The sequence below is a fragment of the Sarcophilus harrisii genome, chromosome 2 (genome assembly GCF_902635505.1).
Source record: "Sarcophilus harrisii chromosome 2, mSarHar1.11, whole genome shotgun sequence".
NCBI lineage: Eukaryota > Metazoa > Chordata > Mammalia > Dasyuromorphia > Dasyuridae > Sarcophilus > Sarcophilus harrisii.
Genome location: NC_045427.1, coordinates 213,553,249 through 213,578,292, shown reverse-complemented (window position 1 = coordinate 213,578,292; position 25,044 = coordinate 213,553,249). Strand labels below are relative to the sequence as shown.

The window sequence follows — 25,044 nt, the reverse complement described above, 5'->3', positions numbered from 1 at the left end:
TTCCACGGCATTCGAGTTTTAGCTCGGTCCGGTCGGTGAGGCGGAGGGAGCGGGTGCGGTTACTGAAGCTGGCAAACTCCCGTGCCGCCCTCCCCGCGGAGAGCTGGAAGCCGGGGCGGGAACTTAGAGCTCCCGGGGTCTGATTTCCGGCGGACACTATTAAATATCGGACTCCTCGGAGATGGCGGAGCTGGGGCCCCGTTCCGAGCCCCCCGAGGAGGACTTCAAGAAGCCGGTCCTGCCCTTGCCCCCGGGCCCGGGAGATCATGCCCCGGGCCCGGGAGACCGTGCCCCGGGCCCCGACCCCCGGGCGCGGGAGAAGCGGAGAGAGGAGAAAAAGGAGCCTCCGCCGGCCGGCGGTCTCGGAGAGCAGGGCGCCCGGCCGGCCCGGCGGCGAGACGTCGGGGAGGACCCCGGACCCGGGCCCCCCGCCGAGGGCAAGCCGCGGCAGGCCAGGGCAGCGACTGGGGCTCCTCCGGCTGGAGGCCCCGCTGCGGCTCCCCCCTACAAGGAGCCCGAATGGGGAGGCCCTCCCGACGCTCCCTACAGCCTGGAGACCCTAAAGGGCGGGACCATCCTAGACAACCGCAGCCTGGCGGGCCGGAGCCGCTGCGTGTTCGGGCGGCTGCCCGGCTGCGACGTGCTCCTGGAGCACCCTTCGGTGTCCCGCTTCCACGCCGTGCTGCAGCACCGGGCGCCGGGCCCGGCGGGGGAAGGAGACCCCGGCGCACCCGGCTTCTACTTGTACGACCTGGGAAGCACCCACGGCACCTTCCTCAACAAAGCTCGCGTGCCGCCGCGCACCTACTGCCGCGTCCGCGTGGGCCACGTCCTCCGCTTTGGGGGGAGCACCCGGCTCTTCGTCCTGCAGGTAAAGAGAAGTCCGCGGCCCCGCGGGCCCGGCGCGCCTCCCCAAAGTGGGGCCTTGCGTTCCTAGACAGAATTCCCCACGGCTCCTGCCCCCGCATCCTAAAGGGATTGTTTTACTTGGCTCAACAGGGACCAGAAGAGGATAAGGAGGCAGAATCCGAGCTGACGGTGACTCAGTTGAAGGCTTTGCGAAAGCAGCAGCGGATGCAATTAGAGAAGAAGATGTTGGGGGAAGACTCGGACGAGGAAGAGGAGACAGATGCCCCAGAAGAGACGAGAACTAGTAGTCAGGACATTGAGATGGGCTGTACTTGGGGAATGGGTAAGAAATGAAAGCTATTAGAAAAAAGGAAGTCCGAATTTTTTTAAAGCGAATTGTTAAGTGTATCTCATACTTGTCTGAAAGGGACATAATATCCATTTGGTCCTCACACTGAGCGCTTTGAACTGTGGAGTATGGGGGAGTGACTATTGTTATGCCCGCTTTTAAAACGAGAAAACTGGCCCCCTTAGTGTGCCCGAGGGTCACCCAGCTGCCAACAGATCCAGAACTAATTTACAATGAGAGTAATAGTCCTGCTGTGAATAAAACTTCATGAGAATTCGCTTGGGTTATAGATTGTCTGAACACGTTCCTCTAGCAAGTCACTTAAACCCTGAGCCTCAGTTTCGCCATTTGTAAAATGAAAGTGTTGGAGTAAGTGACCTTAAGAATTCTGTCCTTAGTATATAGGCAAGGGACCTAATGCAATTATTTAAATTCTGGATCCCACGTCCAAATGATCATCTTCTCAGGAGAATGCCCTTATTTGTGGTAGAGTAAACCAGAGGAAATTGAAGAATGAAAGATTTTATGACCGTGAAGTAAATAGCACATTGTGTAAAAAGACCCATGTGTTTTTGGTCGGAGTTTGTGTCCCTTTACGGACATGGAGAAGCAATTTTTTGTAGTAGAAAGAGAACTAACATTGGGAGTTCAAAACTTGGCTCTGCCACTTATCTAATCCTCAGTATCCTCATCCGCAGTAAGAGAGGACTCTCTTTCAGCTTTGATTCTATGAATGTAAGGACTTTCTACCAAAAATTTTTTTTTTCCTTTTTGTCATCATTGAATATGTGCATAAAGGAATCCAATATAAATACTAAAATTTTCCTTTGCATTTGTATGTTTATATAGAGGATATTTTCAGCATATTTTATGGAATCATAGAGCCGGAAAAGACTTTGAAGATCATTTAGGTCAAACTCTTCATCTTACAGATGGGACCTAGAGAAGTTATTTAATTCTTTTCATCTCTGAATAGCATCAAGGAACTTCCCAATATCTACTGTGTCATGACACTCTGCTAGGCACTAGGGATACAAAATATGTATGTGCATAAAAAGAAAAATAGCAACATAAGCTGTCCTATATATATATATCAAATAAATAACATGAACAGTATGCTTGCAGGAGTTGACGACTTGAACATTTGGGGAATGCTTCAAAGCAGTTGGGTTTTAAAATCAAGGTAGGATTTAAAATGAGAGAATGTGAGGGCATACCAATTGGGAAATTTGAGAAAACATTGGCAGTTCTATTCGACAATCTATTCCAGTAAACTCCTATTTTAGGGAAGTTGTAGAGATATGCCTGAGATTGCTAAATTAAAAAATTTAGACTTTTTCCTGAAGGCAAATTGGTAAATGAATGGTTTTTAATTTTTTTTTTTTTTCTTTTTGAAATGGGTGTGAGTTTTTTCATAGCACTTACCTACTTCACCTAAAAGGCTATACTTCTTTGGCCTGCCCCTTGTACCATTTTCCTCCTGGTTTTGTTAAGATATTGATGAATGGAACACATTTGATATTTGTGGTGAGAATTATCATTTATTATCTCAATTTTGTATAGCCTAACCCTTCTTTATTGAAATAAGATATGTGATTTTGGTGAGATTTTCCATTTGTTTTTTCTTCCTGCTTAAATAATATATCTGATGTTCTCTGATTTATTCTACCCCTAACCCCTCTCCTGCAGGAGAAGATGCTATTGAAGATGAAGTTGAAGAGAACCCCATTGTTATAGAGTTTCAACAAGAACGTGAAGCATTTTATATAAAGGATCCCAAAAAGGCTCTGCAGGGGTTCTTTGAAAGAGAAGGTCTGTGAAATAACTTTTGATAATAGAAGTTGTGCATATCCTATACCCTAGATTCTAATTTAATGCCATACGTTAAAATGTCTTAAATTCTATTTTCCCTGTATATGCTGTATAACTGCTCAAATTCTGCTTAATAGTTAAGTCTTTACCTGTTCCTTCAAAGATAGTGTGCTGCTTCTGGGTTTGACAATAATTAATTTCAGCAAACATTTAAATACCTACTGTTTACCTAGTATTTCGCTAAGTACTGGGGATATAAAAGTTTAGATTAGATGAGAAAGATGTCCTCAAAAGCCTTGCAGTCAAAAAGGTTTATATGGTGAATATTTTTTGATATTCAAAAAGATTTGAATCAAGATCCTTAGCAGAAAACATTAATATTGGGGAAATTGAATCAAGTTCTTAGGAATTTCTGTTTCTTAGCCAGTAATATTCTGTAATTCCCATCATATGTGGTAATTTCATGTGGTTAAAAATATATTTTAGATAGGATTAACTTTTTATTTTCTTCCTCTGGTATAACAATTTCAACTAATAACTGAATTTTGTGTAGTAAGTTATTTTCAGTTATTACAAATCTCTCTTTTTCTCCCTTCCTTTGTAGGAGAAGAATTAGAATATGAATATGATGAACAGGGACACAGTACCTGGCTTTGCAGAGTTAGGTATGTGTTCTTCCCATTTCCCTTTACAAGTTAATTGCTTTTAAACTTTACTTATAGTCCTAAATAAGAATTTTAAGAGTACTAGATTTATAAAAGAAGTTAGTTCTGAGTTTGGGTTTTGGTATTTCATAAGTATTTATTGTATTTTACCTCCATGTATGGGGTTTTACTTTTCTTTGGGGGGAATTTAAAGCATTATAGTAGCGAGTAGGAAAAACAAACTGAGAACTAGCTGTTCCTTTTTTTGATTGATTTTTCATATAGTCACCAAATTGATATTCTTAAACTATAGCCCTGATCTTTTAACTCAGCTTACTCTAATATCTTTATTCACTTCCTGTTACCTCTAGTATAAAATTCAAAATTATCAACCTATTTCTTTTCATCTTTTCTTTATACTATTTCCCTTTATACAATTTCTTTTCCTATCACACTGTTAAACTAGCTATTTCCTATATTTGACCTTTGATATCTCATCTCTGATGGTCCCCATGTTTGGATTATAATTTCTTACTTCCCATTCATCAAATTTCTAACTTCCTTTGAAGAACTCACCAGCTAGTTGATATAGGAATCCTTTTGTGATCTTCCCATTATTAGTATGTGTAATGTTCTTAGTTCATTTTCTCTGAAGGTCTTTGGGGCAGCCTTCGTTTCAGTTCAGTAATCACCATAATGACAGCCAGGTGTTAAAGTCCAGAAATATTTATTGTCTCCTTGCCTGATGCTGGGTAGCTTTTCTGGAGAGCTTTTCAGTCTGGCCTTGATCTTAGTAGGGGAAGTGCAGGAGGCCAGGCTAGCCACCAGGAAGATCGAAGATCAAATTGAATTTCTCCCCTTGGTTCTGAGAGCTTAAACTCCTACCTCCAGTCCTTTGTTTTCTCTGCCTCTGCCTCTCTGTGTATCTGAGTGAACCTAGCTGAGGCTCCCAGTTTATTTGCTCTACACTGAGTATAAACCAGTCATTATATCACTAGGAAACCATTATTTGTTATAGGATTAAATCAAATCATACTGAACCATGTTAAACTGGATAACCATTGTCTCCTCAATTCCACTTAGTACCTTGTAAGCATCTTTTCAAGTTCAGAATTCTGGCCCATAACAAGTATGCTTTGCCTCTTGAAATAATTTTTATATAACTTTGTATACATTTTGATTTTGTTCATTTAATTTTTCTTCTGCCCCTGCAATTCTGTTGTTTTCTTCCCCCAGAGATTATAGTTATTTAACTACATCATTCCTGCCTTTCTTTAATGCTCTAGTTTCTTTTGGTACTTGCTGGTTTCTTCATTGTTAGTTCTTATTTCTGTCATTATTTCTTTTAAATTTTCACTTAATTCATTGCTCTTCTAAATCAATCTGAAGGTTCATAAGGCTGCTTTATTGTTGTTTCAGAGGATCTTTAAGAACTATTTATAAAATCTTGATTTTGACTGTTTGTTGTAATATATTCCTCTATGAAAATGACATTTTTGTAGATTAGACTCCATTTTCATAAACTAGCCTCCTCCTACTTTTCTAATCTTTTTACACTTTTTTTCCCTAGACATATATTCTTTGTTTCAGTGACACTGGCCTCTTGGCTATTCTGCAGACAAGATATGGCCATGTTTCAGCTCTGAACATTTTTCTGGTTGTCTTGAAGATCTGGAATGCTATTCCTTTTCCATTCTACCTACTGACTTTCTTTGCTTCTTTTAGTCCAAACTAAAATCACATCTTTTACTAGAAGCCTCTCCTATCCCTATTAATTGTAGTGCCTTCTCTCTTTATTATTTCATATTTATCCTGGATATAATTTTCTTTGTGTAAAATGTTTGTTTGCATGTTGTGTCCTCTATTTTGAGCTCCAGGAGGTCAGGATCTGAATTATCTTTTGCTTTTTTTTTTTTGCATCCATAGCAGTAGATGCTTAATAAATGCTTATGGGTTGATTGATGCTTCAAATATTTGTTTATTTTTCCTTCTTGGTAAAATTTTAATCTATTTTTAATCAATCACTGCTGATTTTCCTTAGTGATAGTTTTGTAGTAAAGGTGTTTCTTATTCTTTTGTTCCTTTATCCCAGTCCTTATCCTTTTTTTAATTCAGAGCATCATGGTTGAAACCAATCTGTGGCCCTCATTCTTTTCTAAATATCTGTGTTGGTAACTGTTTTTCTCCTGGAGAGTTGCCATACATATCCGAATGGCTTGATTCAATTAAACAATTTAACACATTTATTAAATGTCTATTATGTACTCCTGTACACTATATTTAGTTCTTACAATTTAGAACTTACAGCTGGATATTACTATTTAGTTCTTACAACTTTAGAAATTATAACTCAAGAGTTGTAGCAGGTGCTGTACCTTTGGGCTCCTCCCTCCTTTACATTTTATCCCTCTTTGAAGTTCTTGGGAGTGGTCCAATTGATGAGCCTCAGCCCACTTTGGGATCAGTTCCTTTCTGGGCCACTATCAGAGTTAATTCCAAAAGATAGTACCTGAAACTATGTAGGGACATTGGCCCCAGACCAGCATAGGGATGGGCAGAGGGGGAAAGTGGATGAGATTGAGTGGTTGGTGAGCTGGTATTAAGTTGTTTTTCTATTTTAAAAAAATTAATTTTTTCAGGTTCTTTATATTTTTCTCTTCCTGTCATTGTTATTTTTGTTGCATTATTGGCTCTTTACCTTCTGGAATGGGGGAAGAATTGCAGTCTAGGATATCTCTCATTCTCTCATCTTCCCAGTCTTCTTTATATTGTTTGACTTTATGTACATATTGTATCCATTCCCTTCCTATAATCAAACAATCAAAAGATATTTATTAAGTGTCTACTGTATACCAAGAACTGTTATGGCAAAAAAAGAGGCAAAACCCCTCAAGATGCTTTTATAATCTAATGAATTGTAGTTTCTTGAGAGCAGAAGCTATTTTTTATGTGTTTTTATGTGCTGTTTTTTATGAGGCACAATGCCTCGTCCATAATAGGCAATATGCTGAATTGTTTAATTGAGCCATTTATATATGTGTGGCAAATACTATCACCTATGAAGTTCCTTTTCCTCATTGATGTTTGCAACCATTACAGGTTGCCTGTGGATGATTCATCAGGGAAACAACTGGTGGCTGAGGCCATTCACTCAGGAAAGAAAAAGGAAGCAATGATTCAGTGCTCCCTGGAAGCCTGTCGAATGCTTGATGCTTTGGGTTTGCTACGTCAGGAGGCGGGTCAGTAATCAGGCAAGGCATCTGATGGCATTTAGCAGCATTTCTTATGAAAACAGTTAAAGATGAAACTATAATATCTTTGTTATCTAAGCTAGCTTGCCCTTAATTTCTTCCATCCTTTTGAAAAAGCTCTGGTGTATGAATATAATATAGTATTGTGGTATAGTAAGAAATGATGAGCATCAAGAATCAATAGAAAGATGGGAATTATCCTGTGAATTGATGCAGAGTGAAATAAACAGATCACAAAAAATAATATACACAATGATTACAACTATTCAAATGAAAATATCACTAAAAGAAAGTTGTAGTATGAGTAGCCAAATCATTGATGTACTGAAAAATAGATAATGAAATAATTCTCAGAAGAAAGGAAAAGAACTAATAGGACAGAAAGTTATTGACAGTGTCAGATATTTTCATTATTACAGGGGAAAGTTTGTTCTAGTAAGGAGGGAGAGTATTTTCAGAAATAACTGATACAAAAACAAAAGACAGTTAAAAAAAAACCTTAAAAATTTTTTTCTAATGTTCACTTTTTATTTGTTATTTATACTTTTAGTATCTCGAAAAAGGAAAGCCAAGAACTGGGAGGATGAAGATTATTATGACAGTGATGATGATACATTCCTTGATCGAACTGGCTTGGTTGAGAAGAAGCGACTTAACAGGATGAAAAAAGCTGGAAAAATTGATGATAAGCCAGAGACTTATGATTCACTGGTAAATATGGAAGAAGTTATAGCATTATTTGTATTTAAATTTGTTATATGATAAAACACTTTAATGCGTTGAAATTGAGAAGTAAGTACAACTTCAGTTTTAAAAAAGCAAAGAAAAAAGATCTTCCAAATCAAGACATATATATATAGAGAGAGAATATAATAATTAGAAAAAATGAAAACAAGAAAATCATATATATATATATATTTTCATTCTCTCTTAATTCCTTTACTTCCAGTTAAATAATTAAAAAGAAAAGGAAAAACCTTTTTAACAACTATGAATAATCAAGCAAAACAAAAGCTTTATCCAAAAATGCTTGTGTCGTTGTGCATTTTAAGCCTGTCACTTATTTAGCAGGAGGGTAGTAGCATGCTTCGTCTTTGGTCCTCTAGAATCATGGTTGGTCATTACATCGATCAGAGTTCTCAAGTATTTCAAAGTTGCTTTTCTTTAAAATGTTGCCATTATATAAATGAATTCTGCTTGAGTTCATAGCATTCCTTCTTGTTTGCTCTGAGACTATTCTGTTTTTCATTTCTTGTTCCATTACTTTCATTTAACAACAGCTTGTTCTGCCATTTCCCAATTGGTGGGTACTTTCTTAGTTTTCCAGTTCTTTTCTATCATTAAAATACTGCTTGTAAGTTCTTTCTCCTTTTCTTTGATCTCTTTAGTGGTATAGACCTAGTAGTATAGCTGGATGAAAGGGTATGGACTATTGTTTACTGATTATTGGCTTGCTAAACTTTTTTATTTTTTATATTTTTAGATTGGAAAGTTGAATAATGCAGAGAAAGAACTTGCTGAGATTTCAGAGAAGTTGAAAGTCTCAGGCAAAAGTAAGACACATTCATTATTTCTAAGTGACCTGTAAGTTTGTTAATCTGGGTATGCACTCCCTGACACAATTTAATAGACAATCTTCAAATGACTGTGATCAACTTTCTGGTGATTTTCAAAATTTAGATAGATTGATCTCTCAATGATAGACGTATAGGAGTGGTTTGTGGGTTGTTTATGAAACTTTTGAAACAAACCAGGAATAGGATTGCTTTATCTTTTGCTGTAGTGAGGTGACAGTAGAATGCTGATTTTTTTTAGAAATTGATTTTCTTCTTGCTAGATCAATTTGGAAACACAGATATAGACAAAGAAATGAATGAATCAGTGATTCATTTATGTGGTCATTCAGTAAGCATTTATTGAGTGCTTATTGTGTTTTTTAATAAATTGAAAGGAGCATCTATGCTCTTGAGTAGCTGGCAGTATGATATAATAGATGACTTGGATTTCAATTTAAAAAAACAAAGCCAAACCACTTGTGTGACTTTGGAAAAGTCACATTTTATAAGCCTTACTTTCCTCATGTTTTATAATTTATCTATTACCCAAAAAACAGACAGGTTGTTTTCCATTTTTGTCACTGCAAATAAAATATATATGAATATTTTTGTATAACTGGATCCTTTATTCCTTTTAACAGTATCTTTAAAATATATTTTTATCCATGAGATTGCCAAGTAAAATTGTACGATTAGTTTTATAATTTTTATTGAAATTGACTAACTTCTCCAGCAATGTTTTACCAGATTGTTTCACCACAGCTCTAACAGTGAACTTTCTCTTGGGGAGCATGGCAGGTAGATTGGTAGGAGAAGAGGAACAGAAGTAGTAGGCTAATAGGAGAGGGGAATGGGAAGTGGTGGGCTGGTAGGTAAGGGGGAACAGGAAGAGATGAGGAGGAAATTTTTGCCAATTTAATAGGTAGGTGCTATCTCATGATGCTAAATATATCACAATGTATCATAAAGTAATTATAAAAACTTTCTAATAATAATGAAATAAAAAAGCAGACAAATCAGTGTAACTATCCAAAAGTTAAACCTAATGCACATAAGAAATTAATATTTAATAAATTCAAGATTAAAAATCATAAGGAAATGGAATCATTAGTCAATTAAAACTCTGGGGAAATTGTACAGCTTCTATAGCAAAATTAGATTAAGACCCTTACCTCATTATATGGTATGAAATACTCTTAAGTATGTAAATTATATAAGCATTGTCTTGATTTGTTGAAAATCTGACTAACTTTTCATGGATAAGTTCACATTTCTTCCCTTAAAAGTTGATTATTCTTTTGGCCACTTCCCCATTCAGCATGATCATTCTGTTAGAGATGTATCATGAAATTATAGAGTTGGAATGGAAAGCACCTTAAAGATCGCTTGGTTTACCTCTTCACTTTACAGATGAGGAAACTGAGGAAGAATGATCTGCTCAAGGTCATCCAGCACAGGCAGAAGTGATAGAATAAGAATCAAATCTGGGTTCTTTTTAAGAGCATGTTTTTTTCTGATGGTCTACCTTCTTTCCATATCATTTCTGGGTGTCATATCATATCTGATATATTCTTTGCAAATATTTTCCTTTTTATTTTAGAGATTTTGCTTTTTTTGTCTTGTAAAAAATCATTTTTATCTTTGTTTAATTAAGCTCCTGAATTTTATCTCCAATAATTTTGTTTTGGATTGTATTTGTAATTTACTCCATGTAAACAATATATATATATATGTATACAATGTATACAGCATCTCTTCTGTACCATATAGACTTAGAGAATTGCCTGGGACCCTCAGAGTTTGTGTCATGCCCATGGTCACACAGGTAGGATAGAAGCAGGAATGGATCTCAGAGCTTCTTGACTCAGGAGCTCATTTATCATTCTGCTTCTCATTTTAGATTGCTAGATAAATTTTTTTTGCTCTTGAAAATTGTATTAAATTTATCAATACTTTTTCTTCCATTCTTATATAAAATTATTAAAATAAAAAATCTGAATACTAATACCATTTGTCGAGTGAAAAGTATATCATTACTTGGTATGAATTATGGATTTTAATTTATTTTTGCCATATAGCTATCCAATTTTCCTAAGAGTTTTAATTGAATAATGATTCCATTTCTTTGTGTTTTTTAATCACGAGTTTTTATTAAATATTATTTTTTTATGTTCTTAAGATTTTATTTTGGGATAGTTCTAGTGATCTGTTTCTCTGTATTCCATTATTGCCAGGAAGTTTTTAAATACATTTTGAAATCTGTTAAGTGCCCTATTCCATTTCTAATGCTCATAATTTCTTTTGATATTTTTGCCCGTGTTCTGAATGAACTTTTATAATGTTCTTATCTAATTTAAGAATTGGCCTTGACTCTTTTAAGCAATGGAGTGATTCAAGGAAATTCTAATAGACTTGTATTGAAAAGAGCTATTTGCATCCAGAGGGAGAACTCTGGATACTGAATGTGGATCAAAGCAGAGTATATTCACTTTTTTATTGCTGTTGTTTGTTTCCTTGATTTTTTTTCTTGCAGTTTTTTTTCTTTCATCTTTTGATCTGATTTTTCATGTGTAGCATGATGAATATGAAAATGTTTAAAAGAATTGCACATGTTTAATCTAAAAAAAAAATTGACCTTGGGACAGCTGGATGGTGCAATGTATAGAGTACTACCCCTGGAGTCAGGAGAACCTGAGTTCAAATTTGGCCTTTGACACCTGACAATTACTAGCTATATGACCCTGGTGGGTCACTTCATCCTGATTGCATTTCCCTTTCTTCCTCTCCTCAAAAAAGAATTGCTTTATAATATTACAACTCTATATTAAGAATAATAATAATACCTTTTTAGGGTAGTGAGGATCAGGTGAGATAATATTTTTAAAGTTCTAAGCACATTATTTGATACATAGTAGATGCTTGGGTTCAAGACTCACCTTTGTATATCCTGGATATGGGACCAGAACTGGTCACAGAAATTAGATTAAAGAAGGAGACTTACATACAACTGAAATAACTTTATGCTGTTTCTTTTTCCATCTGTATTACTTCTGGTTAATTAACTTTTCTTAGTTGCTTTGAAACAATATTTTATAGTATTGTGTAATTGTGTTATTGTTTTGATGAGGCTCAAAATATTAACCTTCTGGTCAATTTTGACTATAGTTATGTTTAGTAGTTCAATTCAGTTTTTAACTATTCTTGTAGTACATACTGTGAACCTTTTAACCTGCATATTCTTCATTCTGTTTAGGAATAAACTCGGTCCCATATCTGAAATAAGACAACAGTATTTTAAAAATTATATCAGTGCTCTTTTTGCTTTATGGGGGAGCTATATTTAAATGATGTTTTGTGGTTTTTTTTCCCCATTTTTCTTCTTTAATATATCTTGTCACTTTTTGAGAGAAATATTAGGAGATTGGCTAGCCTGGCTTTCTTTATTCTTATTCTGTTATCTTCCAAAATGTTTATTAAATATGTTCCATTGCTGTTTGGCAGTACTGCTGCTTGGTGCCAGTCTTAATGGAATTCACATTTGTTATGGTCATAGTGATTTCTTGAGATCCATTCTATGACCGTGGTATCATTTTTTATTACTATTATGCCCTTAATATTTTAAGTCCTGTGTCACTGTTGTCTCTGTAGACCTTTTAGAAACATATTATCTATTAACATTATCTTCTTCTTCTTTTTTTTTTTTTTTTTTTTTTTGCCAGCACTGTCAGAATCTACACCTCAGGATTCTTTGGATGCATTCATGACAGAAATCAAATCAGGGAGTACATTAGATGGTGTGTCCCGGAAAAAGCTTCATTTAAGAACCTTTGAGCTGAGGAAAGAGCAGCAGAGACTTAAAGGGCTGATTAAACTTGTGAAACCAACAGAGATGCCAGAGCTAAAAAAGTGAGTGTTAGTAATAGTATTTAGAACTTGAAATAGAATTTGAAATAAGCAAAAGTTGGTATGTTACATTTGGAATTGAGCTAGTTCTATTCTGAGATTAGAAGCAATATATGATATAGTAGAAAAAATGTGAGATGTATTCAGGAGAATAGTTTCAAATGTTAGCTCTGTGAACATGGCAAGTTATTTCTCTTTTCAGAACTTGTTTGCTCATTTGTAAAATGGCACAAGATTTTTATAGAGAAAGTACTTTGTAAAACTTTTGCTTATTTATCTTAGAATGAAATTTTATTTTTTTTAATCAACAAAAATATCTATAGAAAGGTTCATGCAGAAGCTAGCACTTGAGTCAAGTTTCATTGGAAGTCAAGAGGATTTAAAAAGTCAGAGGGAAGGAAATGGATTCTGAACTCGGAGTGAGCCAGTGCAAAGGTTTGGATATGAGAGAGGGAATGGGAAGAACAGCAAGAAGCCCAGTGGAGTCCATGAGGGAAATGAGGATTATCAAGACCTTTAGATTTCAAACAAGTTTATATTTTATTCTAGCTGTAATAGGGAGCAACTGTTTGAGTTTGAGTCTGAGGGCCAGATCGGTACCTTAGGAAAAACACATAGGTGGTTGTGTGAAAGAAGAATTGGAATGGGAAGAGACCAGTGGCAGGGACGATCAGCCCTAGATAAGAGGCCAGGCCAGGGATAGGGACCTGAATGAGAGTAGGGACTCTGAGTGGGTTTAGTACCTAATTGGATCTGTGACCCAGGTAGGAGAGATCAAGGTAGCTAGAGGAGGCCGGAGAGGGAAGTTACACAATCTCAAGGGAAAAGTAGGATATGAGTATGTTTGGGATCTCTGAAAGGTCTTCCAGATATGGTTATAATAAGCTGGAAAGCAGCAATTACTAAGAGATCAATTTTTCTTTTTTTCTAATTCATCTTTTCAGCAGCAGGAAGACCCTTGTTCTTCTCAATGCTGGGCTTTTGATGTGTCAGAGCTATTAAGCCAGGGCATTATATTAATGTTTTAGAAGGGGAATTTAAGATTTATAACAAAATAATAGCACATTTCCTCACATTGGTGATAAAAATTGGTTTTCTGATAATATCCTTAGGATTTTTTGAGCAATACACTGCCTTTGTGGGATTGTCCTTTGTGCCAAATACAAACCGCTTAGGTTATTCTACTTGTACTACTCTCTTTACTGCATTATTGTGAGGAAAGCTCCTAAAAATGCTACATTAGTATTAGTTGTTAGCTTTTTGTTACTTTATTACTCTCATTTTCCCCCTACACTGCAGAGCTGTTACAGTTTTCTGTCTCTGAGCTAGCTGTATTTTCAGCTTCTATAAGGTAGCCTTAGCCCTCATTTTCCTCATCTGTAAAAAAAAAGAGGGACTTGGTCGTAATGACTTCTAAGATACTTCTTCTGTTCTACATCTGTAAGACTCTGATGTGGTCAGGGCCCATATTGCTCTGCCAGCTGCCTTTGATACTTAATGCTGCCCACCCAATAGGGTTGTTAGTGAGGAATCTTAAAATACTAGTAATAGCAGGGTGAAAATATTACACCTGCTGCTACTTTCTTCACACTTGGGAATCACCTAACAGGCTGGAAGATAGATATCTTCCAGCACTTAATTGCTTTGACTACTTCTGTGAAAACCAGTGATGTAGAGTGATGTTAATTGTGATCATTTCAAATGGAATACATTTTTTTATTGTTATATAATGAAATCTCTTTTAGTGTCAATTTTTGTTATTGTGTTATATATCATAGCAGGCATGTTGCAGCAACTCACTAATTATAAGTAGTAATTGCTTTTTTTTTTTTTTTTTAATAGGACTGAAAACCAGGCTGAAAATGTGGAAAACAAGCCTAAAAAGTTAACATTGCCTCTTTTTGGTGCAATGAAAGGAGGAAGCAAATTTAAATTAAAAACTGGAACAGTAGGGGTAAGTTGTGGAAGAAAATGTAAACTTTTGGTCTTTGAATTATTTCTTTGCTGCTTTTTACTCACCTGATAAAATCCTTTCATAATGTTGAGTGATTATTGTGTTATCAGTTATTTCTGTCATAGAATTTGGAATGAAAAGAGAATCCTTTAAGCCAACCCCTTCATTTTTCAGATAACAAAAACAAGCACCAGAGACTTGCATACACACTCACTATAGAGGTGGTATTTGAATCCTGTATTCTGGGATTCTCACTGTAATGTGATCCCTCTCCACCTGATTCTCATTCAAGCTAACCAGATACTCTTCTTTACCAGCTCAGTTGGGAAGATCAGGGCATGGTGAAATTCATTGTTGCTAAATGGCAGTTGTGAATTTGTTATGGAGATAAATTTTACCCTCTGAATGGGGAGAGATTTTAGGCAGTGGGCACTTCCTTTTTTTTTTTTTTTTTTTTTTTTTTGTGAGTAATAAACCAAATGATGGATAAAATGATTGGTAAATGGATATTTGTTACCACTTAATAAGTTTTCTTTGGCAAATGCAACAGTGGGAGATTTTTTTATATTTGAGGTGGAGTGGAATATAACTTTTCTTTCTTAGTGAAAAAGAATAGTTACCTATTAAAAAGCTGAAATTTGTCATGGCATTTTAGAATTTAAAGATATTTTCAGGTGCAGCTAGGTAGTACAGTGGATAGAGCACCAGCCCTGAAGTCAGGAAGACCTGAGTTCAAATCTGACCTTAGATACTTAACTTCCTAGCTATGTGACCCGGGGCAAGTCACTTAACCCCAATTGCCTCAGCAAAGATATTTTCTAGCCCAACTTGCACATTTTATAGATGGGGAAGTCGACTGACCCTGTTCCCCAAAGCCAGATATCAAGGTAGAACCCTTCTCATGTAGCACATACTAAAATGTGGTTGTACTCACCTCTCTATTTAAAGTGTATTGCAAAAACTTAAGATGCAGGTCTTGTTACCTTTGTCACTATGTACTTTCCTTGTCTCCTTTAGTTAAAAGTCCTATAGAGTTCATGTATAGCTTCAGAGTGATATTTTCTGAGACTCCAGCACCCTAGGCCAGCTTAATAAAACAAGCCCTTGCAAGAAGCTGTCTTCATCTATTATTTTTATTTTCTAGTGAAAATACCCTCTGACTCTCCTAAATGATAAATAGGCTCTCTTTTGCTTGTTATTGCTCTTTTGGTTGTACAGTATTCTTTTGGCTAGTCTCTTGGAACCAGCTTCTCTATCCTTACAGGTTACTCTGAATGTATTGTCATTAATATTTTTTTAGCTCAGAGATTAATTTTAGATTCACTAAAGTCATGAAAGATTAAAGTTTCACATGGAATCTGTACTTCCAATAGAGTTCTTTAAAGATTATCAGCTTTCCAATGTGATTTCCTGTCCCCCTTCTCTTTAGTCATCCCTTTTAGAGAAATTTGGTTTTTCTTTTAGTTATGTAAGTTTATATAACCTACTTATCCATTTTCTTCTATCCTAGAAATTGCCCCCTAAGCGTCCAGCACTCCCTCCAAGTTTAATAAAAATGAAGGATGAGCCTGAAGAAGAGGAAGAGGAGGAAGAAGAAGAAGAGCACAAAGAAGAAATAGGATCACTGGATCATGCATCTCTTAAAATGGAAATGCAATCACAAGAAGCAATGCAAGAAATTTGTCCAACTCCAAATCTTTCAAATCAGAACAAACTGATAGACACCACTCATGGTAACTTTTTTTCATTTTTTCTTTTCTAGAGAGAGAATTTTTCCTGATGTTACAAAGTTATGGATTTACAAAAAGAAATTGAGAAATTAAGAAAATTCTTAATTCTGTATTCACATTTTCTGCATGTGCTAGAGCAATGGTTCTCAAACTTTTGGGTCTCAGGATCCTTTTATACATTTAAAATTTTATCAAGGATTCCCAAAGAACTTTTATGTGGATTATTAGCTATCGATATTTAACATTTGTTGTTCAAACATTTTTCATTAATGTCTGAGGTGTTGAAGTGGTTTGCTATTTCTTTCTCCAGTTCACTCTACAGATGAGGAAACGGTAAAGAGAGTTATTTGTCCAGGGTCACACAGCTAATAAGTGTCTGGGGAAATGAGTCTTTCTGACTCTAAGCCTTTCTGACTCTGACTACCACCTATTTGTTTAGCATTTAATATATTGGAAATATAAATGTCTTAGTATTATTATGAGAGAGAATTTTAGCCTCCCCCTGGAAACTCCTTAGGATTCCTGGATCACACTTTGAGAACTTGGGCTGATATTCCAGTTAGAAAAGGAACTTTCTTACTATAGTATTTTCACTCTTTTTAAATTTTGTTTCTAATTTAGTATCAGAGTGAACTTGGGGTAGACCTTTTAACTTCTTCTATTGGTGCATTTACTTGTGACTACTTAGAGGCTGATGAGATTCTTTTTATTTGTTTATTTGTTTTGGTTGGGCTGGAAAAGATCTGTTTGCTGATCCAGCCCAATAGCAAGAGAAATATTCTATCTCCTAGCCTTGCTAAACTTTGTTTGCATAAAACTATGACTTGGTAACTAGTTACACCAGGAAGGGAGTGTGTAATGCCAGAAATTTATAGCCTTATGGTAGTCATCCCATTTCTCATACTTGGTTCTTGTGGGACCAGTGAATGGGAAAATTTTTATATTAGTAGCTTGGATGCCAGCAGTTACTTTTTTTCTAGGGGCAATTGTTGCCTAACCTTTTAATAATTTGTAGTTTTGGTTGTGATAATTATTTTTCTCCTCTCAGTTACAGACACAAGTCTCATCCTTAATAGAAAAAAAGAAGCTGAGATTTAGGGATTTTATGATTGTTGTCAGCTGTTTAATGACTTTTAGGCAGAAGAGGGATTCTCCTCATTGCATCAGAGATCAGGACTAAGAACAGTGATAGAAGTCCCAGAAAGACAAATTTAGGCTTTATGTCCACAGGATGTCCAGAAATAGAATGGGTTTTATGAAGAGGGGGTGAGTTTCCTTTTACTCCAGGGGTCTTTAATCAAAGTTTGGTTAACCTCTTGTTGGATGGTTGTTGAGATTGTTCAGATATGGGTTGTACTAGGTAGCCTCTGAGGTTTTTTGTTCTACCTCAGCCTCTTCTCATTTATGTAAAGCATTTCCCTTTTGGACTATAGACAGCTACACAGATTTAATCCTAAATTATAGCAATAAATAACAGTACCCATTGTTAGCAGATCTCACTACCTATTTCTAAAGGTATCCATTTGTCCATCAGAGGATAATTTGCCATAAATTGGGACTATTGGTTTCTTATGACTAAGATATATAAATATTATTCTTGATTTCTATACTTTTTCCATTCTCTTGACCTTGAAGGCATTTATTTTTCTTTCGGTCCTATGTCCTGTAAAACAACCTTTATGAGTCCTTGCTATTCAGTTTTCTTGGTTAATTCATTCGACAATATTTACAGTATAACACAGACACTTTTTCTACATAGGAAAGTTAGCTTTAGAACAAATAAATCTTATAGAGGTCATGTCTGTTATTCAAGAACCACTGTATATTTCATTTTAGTCATTAAAAAGTATTTTTCTCAGAAGGGATCCATGGCACACACACAAAAAAGATTTAACACCTGCAGGTCTAAACAATTTGAGCGTGACTTCTATTTTGTTACCCAGTTTCTCTCCTAGACACTTTCACATTTTTTTTAAATGAAGTATTTCTAGCTTATACACCTTTTATGCTTTTACAAGCTTCCTGTTTCTTGATTTTCCAGGCTTCCCCATACAATTTTATTTCTAAAGTTGCCAGAAATTGATAGTTGTGAAATCTATAACCCAAACTAGCAGCCTTATTTATGGTCCAGAAACATCCTGAATTATGATAAGGGCTCTCTGTCCAGAAAATATCAAAGCCACACTACCTCTTGGGTCAGTGTGGAAAAGGAACTTTGGATGAGAAGTCAAGATACTTAGTCCCAGCCCTAGTACTAAACAGCTAAGTTACCCTGGGTAAGTCCCTTTCCCTTTCCATCTCTTCATCTGTAAAATTAATGAATTGAATCAGATGGCCTTTGAAATTTCTTATCATACAAAGATGCATTTCTTTTCCATTCCTAGAATAGAAAGTAAAAGAAAAACCAAAATGACCTGTTTGTTAAAATTGAAAGTTGATCGCTCTGTATTAGGCAAAATCTAAATGATGATGGTTGAAATTGCTGGTACTAGAGATGCAATGGCGTGCTTTGCCTGGAGCCTCCCCTTCCCCATCTCCGATGCATTCCTGACTATGTGCTTTGGTGCTGCTTTTTTCAGAAACAGAATCCTTGGGTCAGCCCAGTCAGGAAGGACCAAACAGAGGATGTCCAGAAAGTGAGGGAGAAGCCCCGGCACAAGAGGAATCCTCTGGTAAGCAATTCGTGGCCTCCACCTTGACGCAGCAGTGGCTACAAGGTAGCAGACAAAATAACAGGATGGGGGTAGGAGTGTCCACAAGTGCCCAGAACTGTAAAAGATTGTGAAAGAGTTGCTGAAGGAGTTTGGTCATCTCCTTGCCTGCTTTTCTGTTGTTCTCCCTATGCCAAGTATCTCTGTACTAACCAGAGTCACACAAGTTAGGAGTTCCCGGGTTAGTCTTGTCCCAGGAGAGATTTCAGGACTCACAAGAAAGCCTGGCTAGAAGGCTGAGCCACCAGAATTGGGTCAGGAGACTATGTGTTTGTTTCTGGCTCTGCCTGTCACTACCTCTAATTTTACTATAAAGAAAGGCATAATAATCCTTAAGCTACAACAACTTACAGCACTGTGAGGAAAGAAAGTATTTTGTAAAACTTCAAGACTTTATAGTAGTAGTATGATTCTTTATTATGGTGAAGCAAAAAAGTATTAATAATAGCCAACTAATTTTACCTTTTATGAGTTAAATAATAGAATTGAAAGTTCAGACTAGAATTCTATTAAGACCGATGATTTTGCATGTAACTCTCCCAGTGGTATGAATTGTACTTATGTTATATGATTGCTGAATGCTTAGAGATTAGAAATATGTGAATTTTTAAAGGAGAAAATTCTTTTCCATATTTTATTTTTACTGAATAGCTATGAACTTGTAAAAGTGATACAAAAAGCTTTCCCTAGATAAGTTGTTATATTTCACTCAACTCAGGATTTTTACTTCCCTCCTGTGTTACTGATTCTAACTGCAGGGTTTTGAAAGTATATTTTTTTAAAAACAGATCTGACCAAAAGATTATGACTTTGGTGGAGTAACAATTAGTGTGTTTAATTCTTGCTTGTTGGAGTAATAAAACTGGGATTTTTTTTGTTTTTTTTTCCCTACTAGAGTCAAAGAATAGCTGCAAACAGAGCAAGGAAGTACTGAAGAAAGCTGCTGGTCCAAGCAAAGTACGTCCTTTCTGTTGTCTTTGCCAATTGTGTGTTGCTGCTTTCCATTTCTGCAGCTGTTGGTTGCTGTCCCCTTCATGAGCTCTCACTCTTATCCATATACCGTTTTGATCATGTCATTAAAATGCTTTAAAATGTTTGGGTGGGTCCTTATTCCCTAAAAGCCCAAGTCCATACTACATAGACTGAAATTCTTCAGATTTGCGCTAATCTACTTTTTCAATCTTTTCTCTCACCATTCCCTCAAACAAATTAAAATGTGGTCTACCAAAAACCCATGCCATGCTTTCCCCCCACACACACACACACTATACCCCCCCCTCCCAAAGCTTTTGCCTATACTATGTCTGGAATGCCTTCCTTCTTGTTCACTGTTATCCTTCTCCTTCAGGGAAGCATTCCCTGAATCCTTCCTCTCAGTGTTATCACAGTATTTGTACCTCTTACATGTATATTCTGTTTTGAACTTTTGCTATTCATTTACATATCTTTTTTTTTAAGTAATTATATCTCCTCTGCTGTAATATATTGTAAACATTTAATTAGTGTTCTTTAAAATGCAATATACTTTATCACTATTAATTATTTATTGTGGAAAGAAGTGGATCTAGGAATCTGAAATCTTAGGTCTGCTTCTTACCTCCATAATCTCCATTACCTTAATCAAAATAGTCTGCTTCCTTAAGCATGTTTTCTCCTTTGTAAAATGAGGAAAGAGATATTTAATTGCTGTTTCTGCTTCACAGTGTTAGGATCAAACATTTCTAAATTCTTGGTGCTATTAACCCAGCAATACCACTGCTAGGTCTGTACTCTAAAGAGATTTAAAAAAAAAAAAAAAAGGAAAAGAACTTATATGTACAAAAATTAATTGCAGCTCATTGTGATGGCAAAGAATTGAAAATTAAGGAGTGTCTTTTCATTGGGGAATGGTTATACAAATTGTGGTATATGATTTTGATGGAATATTATTGTGCTGTAGGAAGTAATGAGGGGGGATGATTTTAGACTTGTATAAACTGATACAAAGTAAAATGAACAGAATCAGGAGAACATTGTACATAGTATTAACAATGTTTTGATCAGCTGTAAAAGACCTCATTACTCTGATCAAAACAATGATCCATGACAATTCCAAAGAATTCATGATGAAAAATACTATCTACCCCCAGAAAGAAAACTGATGAACTTTGAATGGAGATTAAAGCAAAAAATTTTTTTCACTTTCTTTATTTTTCATTTATTTATTTGGGGGGCATTAGCTAATATGAAAATCTTTTTATGACTTCACATATATAATTGATATTCTATTTCTTCTCAAAAGTTGGTGACTGAGCTGGAGGGAGGGGAAAAATATAGAATTTTTAAAAAATGTAAATGTTTAAAAATATAATTTTAGAAATTCTTGATATTGCCATTATTTGAATTTTTTTCTTTCTTTAATATTTTCTCCAGTTACATTAAAAACAATTATTTGCATTTGTTTTAAAAACTTTTTTGAGTTCTAGATTTTCTCTCTTATCCCTACCCTCAGCCCCCATTAAGAAAGCACATGTAAAGTTATACAAAACATTTCCATAGAAGTTATGCTGTGAAAGAAAACATAGAACTCCTCCTCTAGAAAAAAAAAAAAAAAAAAACAAACCCTCAGAAAAGAAAAGAGAAAGCATAGATCTCCTGTCCTTAAAAAAAACCCTCGGCGGAGAGGCAGGGGGGAGGGAAGAAGAGAGAATATGCTTCAGTCTTTATTCAGACACATTCATTTTCTTCTCTGGCTAAGGAAAGGATTTTTCATCATAAGTTCTTCAGAATAATCGTGGATCATTGTACTGCTTAGAATAGGAAACTCATTCATAGATGATTATCCTAGAACATTACTATTATTTTATATATAGTACATTTCACTTTGCTTGAGTTCATGAAGGACTTTTCATGTTTTTCTGAGAGCATCCTGCTCATTATTTCCCATAGAACAATAATATTCCATCATAATCACATACTACAATTTATTTAGCCATTCCCCAATTGATGGGTATCCCCTTAATTTCCATTTTTTTGCCCTGAGAAGAAAGCTGCTATAAATACTTTTGTATATATAGGTCCATTTCCTTTTTTGGGGGGAGGGAGGTGAGGCAATTGGGGTTAAGTGACTTGCCCAGGGTCACACAGGTAGGAAGTGTTAAGTGTCTGAGGCCATATTTGAACTCGGGTTCTCCTGACTTCAGGGCTGGTGCTCTACATTGTGCCACTTAGCTGCCCCTCATTTCCTTTTTTAAAAAATATTTTTTGGTATTCATGTTTAGTAGTGATATTGTTAGGCTCTTTGGGCATAGTTCATATCTTTTGATCACTTATCCATTGGAGTATGGCTCTTATTTTTAATAAGTTTGAGTCTGTTCCCTCTGTTTGAGAAATGAGACCTTATCAGAGAAATTTACTTTTAAATTCTTTTTACAGTTACTATTGTTAACTGTATTTCTCCCCATTCTATTCTCTCTCTCCTTTTTCCTGTCTCTCTTCAAAAGTGTTTTGCTACTGATCATTCCCTCCCAATATGCCCTTTCTTCTGTTATCCTTTCCACTTCCTATATCCCATTCCTCTCCTATTTTCCTGCAAGGTAAAGTAAGGTTCACTCGCTCCTCTTTCCCTTCACTTTCTCTTTCATTTCTTTGGTACATTGGCCTAGTTGTAATATAACTGGGCCAGAGTATGCAGTTTGGTAATTTATCAGGTAGTTTCAAATATTTTTCCAGAATATCTGGACTAATTCACTACTTCAGATACCTGTTTTCCCTCAACATTTGTTATTTTTCTCTTTTACCTCTTTTGTAAGTCTAATGAATGTGAGGCAGAATCTCAAAGTATTTCTCCAGTTATTAGTAATGTAGAGAATTTTTTTCATATGGCCACTGATAAATTAGATTTTTTTTCCTTTGAAAATTGTCTGTTTATATCTTTTGAACATTTAGCTACTGGGCTTTTAAGTCTATGGCTCTTAGTCCTATAAATTTCAGTAAGTTTTTTATGAATCTGGGATGAGTCCTTTTTCAAACAGTTATCTAATTTGCAAACAAATATACTCTTCATAATAAGTAAAGACATTAACTATCTGATTTATTGGTAATTATCTTTTCAGTTTCAGAAGTCAGTGATCTTTAACACAGAATAGAATTGTCGCTCACTTGAGGTGGGGAAAATAAGAATAGTCAATCTTTTTATTGATGGTATAGAGATCTATATTGAATTGCCATTTTTCCAAATTACTAAAAACCCAGTGACTCTAATGTATTGAATAAAAAGAACAATCAAAGACACAATCCCTAAACACTTTTTATCTTTGTCAATATTATCAAGCACTTGGTGTCTGGAATTAATTAGCACATTTTTTCTTGCAGATACCACAAATCCTTTCTTCAAAGTATCCAGAAGATGATCCAGACTACTGTGTGTGGGTACCACCTGAAGGTGTGTTGATTCTTTTAAAGACCAGGTTATTGATGTATGAATGGTGTGTTAGCTCTTTGACCCTAAATATTTTCATTTAGTGTGCACCAGGGTAAGGACAAAAGATATGTGGGACTTAGATATGTATTTGAAAAGTATTCTTTTCACCAAGTTTCCTTTTCTGTCTTTATTTTCTTTTTACTGTCTTTTCTTTTGCCACACTATTGAATAGTTTCCTTTGCTCTCTGATTTTGGAAAAGTAAATGTGTTTCTTTATTTTGAACCAGGCCAGAGCGGTGACGGCAGGACTCATCTTAATGAAAAATATGGCTATTGATTTCTTCGAGCTCCCAAGTCCTTTCTTATATTTGTTACTACCCAAGAGGTAACATTGTGGCACATGCGTTAACCAGTGCAGCTTGTCATCATTTCAAGTTGAATGGCCAAGGATGAGGCATTTGGGCGACCATTTGTAAAAAATCTCTTCACCCAGATTCTTGACTTCCTGAACAGATGACCTTTGATCTTTGTTTCCTTTTGGAAAAGATTCATGTGTTTGGTGTTCCTGCATCAAAGTGAAAGTTTGTGTATGTATGTAAAATAAGAACTGTATATTTCCATGCCAAGTAAAACAAGGAAAAAAATATGTTTTCATGGGTTTTTTATATCATTAAAAATGAGATAAAAATATTTCTAAAGCTATCATATAGAGGTTGGAATTCTAGACTTAAGAGTTCAGACAACTAAAATCAAAGCACTTTTTAATACTCAGTTGATGTGTGATCAAGGGCAGGTCATTTAAAAGCTCTGAATCTTTGTTCCCTCCTCTATAAAGAGAATGTGTACACCTCACAGGGTTGTTGTGAGAAATGCATGAAATATTCTATGTTAAAGAGCTTAAAGTATTTAAAGCTCTACATGAATGCAGCTGTTTTCGTTGACATCCTGTGGGAATTTTCCTTACTCAAAAGATAGTTTTATTTTTTTAGGGCTTTAGTCTCAAGAGAAGATTGAGGGATATATTAGCTTCAGGGCTGCCTTGGTATTCATGAAATATTGGAAGGCCTCTGGCACATAAAAGGGGAGACCATCCTTTCTGTAGTGCCAACAGGAATCAAACAAGCTGAAAAAGGAAGTACCTGACTTGCTCATAGGGGCTTTGTCATCAGCATTTCAGGCCTTTCCTTTTTTAAATTTCCATTTAGGAGGTAGGGACCGAGTTCCTGAGGATTATTAAAGTTGTCAGAAGTCTCACTTCAGAGTATATAATCATAGAATTAACCAACCTTATGTTTCTGTCCTATTTGTTCTCTCTACTTTTTTCATTATTTCAAAAGAGTCTTTGGCTGGCAGCTGGCTTGACTTGTGGTTCCTAGGGTTTCTTCCCAACACCCTGCAGATGCTGGAGCAGTTTACCCTACACTGTAGGCTTCCCATTGTCTTTGAGGAGAAGTAATGTCTAGCTTTCTTGGTGCCTGGTAGAAAGAAATGACAAAAAGCCACTGGAATTGCTAAGGGCAGAAACACCTAGCTTTTGGATTTAGTGACCCATTTTATCCGGAGACAAAAATGTGTTCCTTACATATCATTGTATTTATACCATTTTAGATGGATTGTTTGGAAGACATTACTAAAAAGTAATGTTTACCAAACCAAATCTGGAAACCAAGTGTTCCCCCCCCCCCCCCCCCACTGTGACTAAGAGAGTCTATGAAAAATGGCAGCCATGGAGATATTTCCTTTCAAATACTAAATATAAAATTATATATTAAAACATTGTGGTAATTTCCAGTATGAAAAGAGATTTCATTTCCCTATTTTATTAAAAAAAAAAAATAATCCCTTTGTACTAAGTTCAAAGACTTATTTTTAAATCCTGATAG

The 25,044-nt window shown here is 35.9% G+C and overlaps 1 protein-coding gene across 1 annotated transcript; it reads left to right on the top strand.

The window, feature by feature from the left end:
- The first annotated feature begins 26 nt into the window (after nt 1–26).
- On the top strand, nt 27–23,783 carry SLC4A1AP (solute carrier family 4 member 1 adaptor protein). The gene is made up of 14 exons (XM_023501538.2): nt 27–871; nt 1,000–1,192; nt 2,888–3,010; nt 3,615–3,675; nt 6,754–6,893; nt 7,456–7,616; nt 8,389–8,458; nt 12,181–12,367; nt 14,207–14,318; nt 15,829–16,051; nt 18,628–18,720; nt 19,655–19,716; nt 23,113–23,182; nt 23,449–23,783. The coding sequence occupies exons 1-14, from the start codon at nt 182–184 to the stop codon at nt 23,496–23,498; spliced, it is 2,235 nt and encodes a 744-aa protein (XP_023357306.1). The 5' UTR covers nt 27–181; the 3' UTR covers nt 23,499–23,783.
- Nucleotides 23,784–25,044: the final 1,261 nt, after the last annotated feature.

What these genes read in the sequence shown, in the direction of transcription:
- SLC4A1AP (XM_023501538.2), top strand. Translation starts at nt 182, where the DNA reads ATGGCGGAGCTGGGGCCCCGTTCCGAGCCCCCCGAGGAGGACTTCAAG. An exon ending in TAAAAACTGGAACAGTAGGG is followed by an intron (nt 14,319 to 15,828) that starts GTAAGTTGTGGA and finishes CTTCTATCCTAG; the next exon opens with AAATTGCCCCCTAAGCGTCC. An exon ending in TGTGTGGGTACCACCTGAAG is followed by an intron (nt 23,183 to 23,448) that starts GTGTGTTGATTC and finishes ATTTTGAACCAG; the next exon opens with GCCAGAGCGGTGACGGCAGG.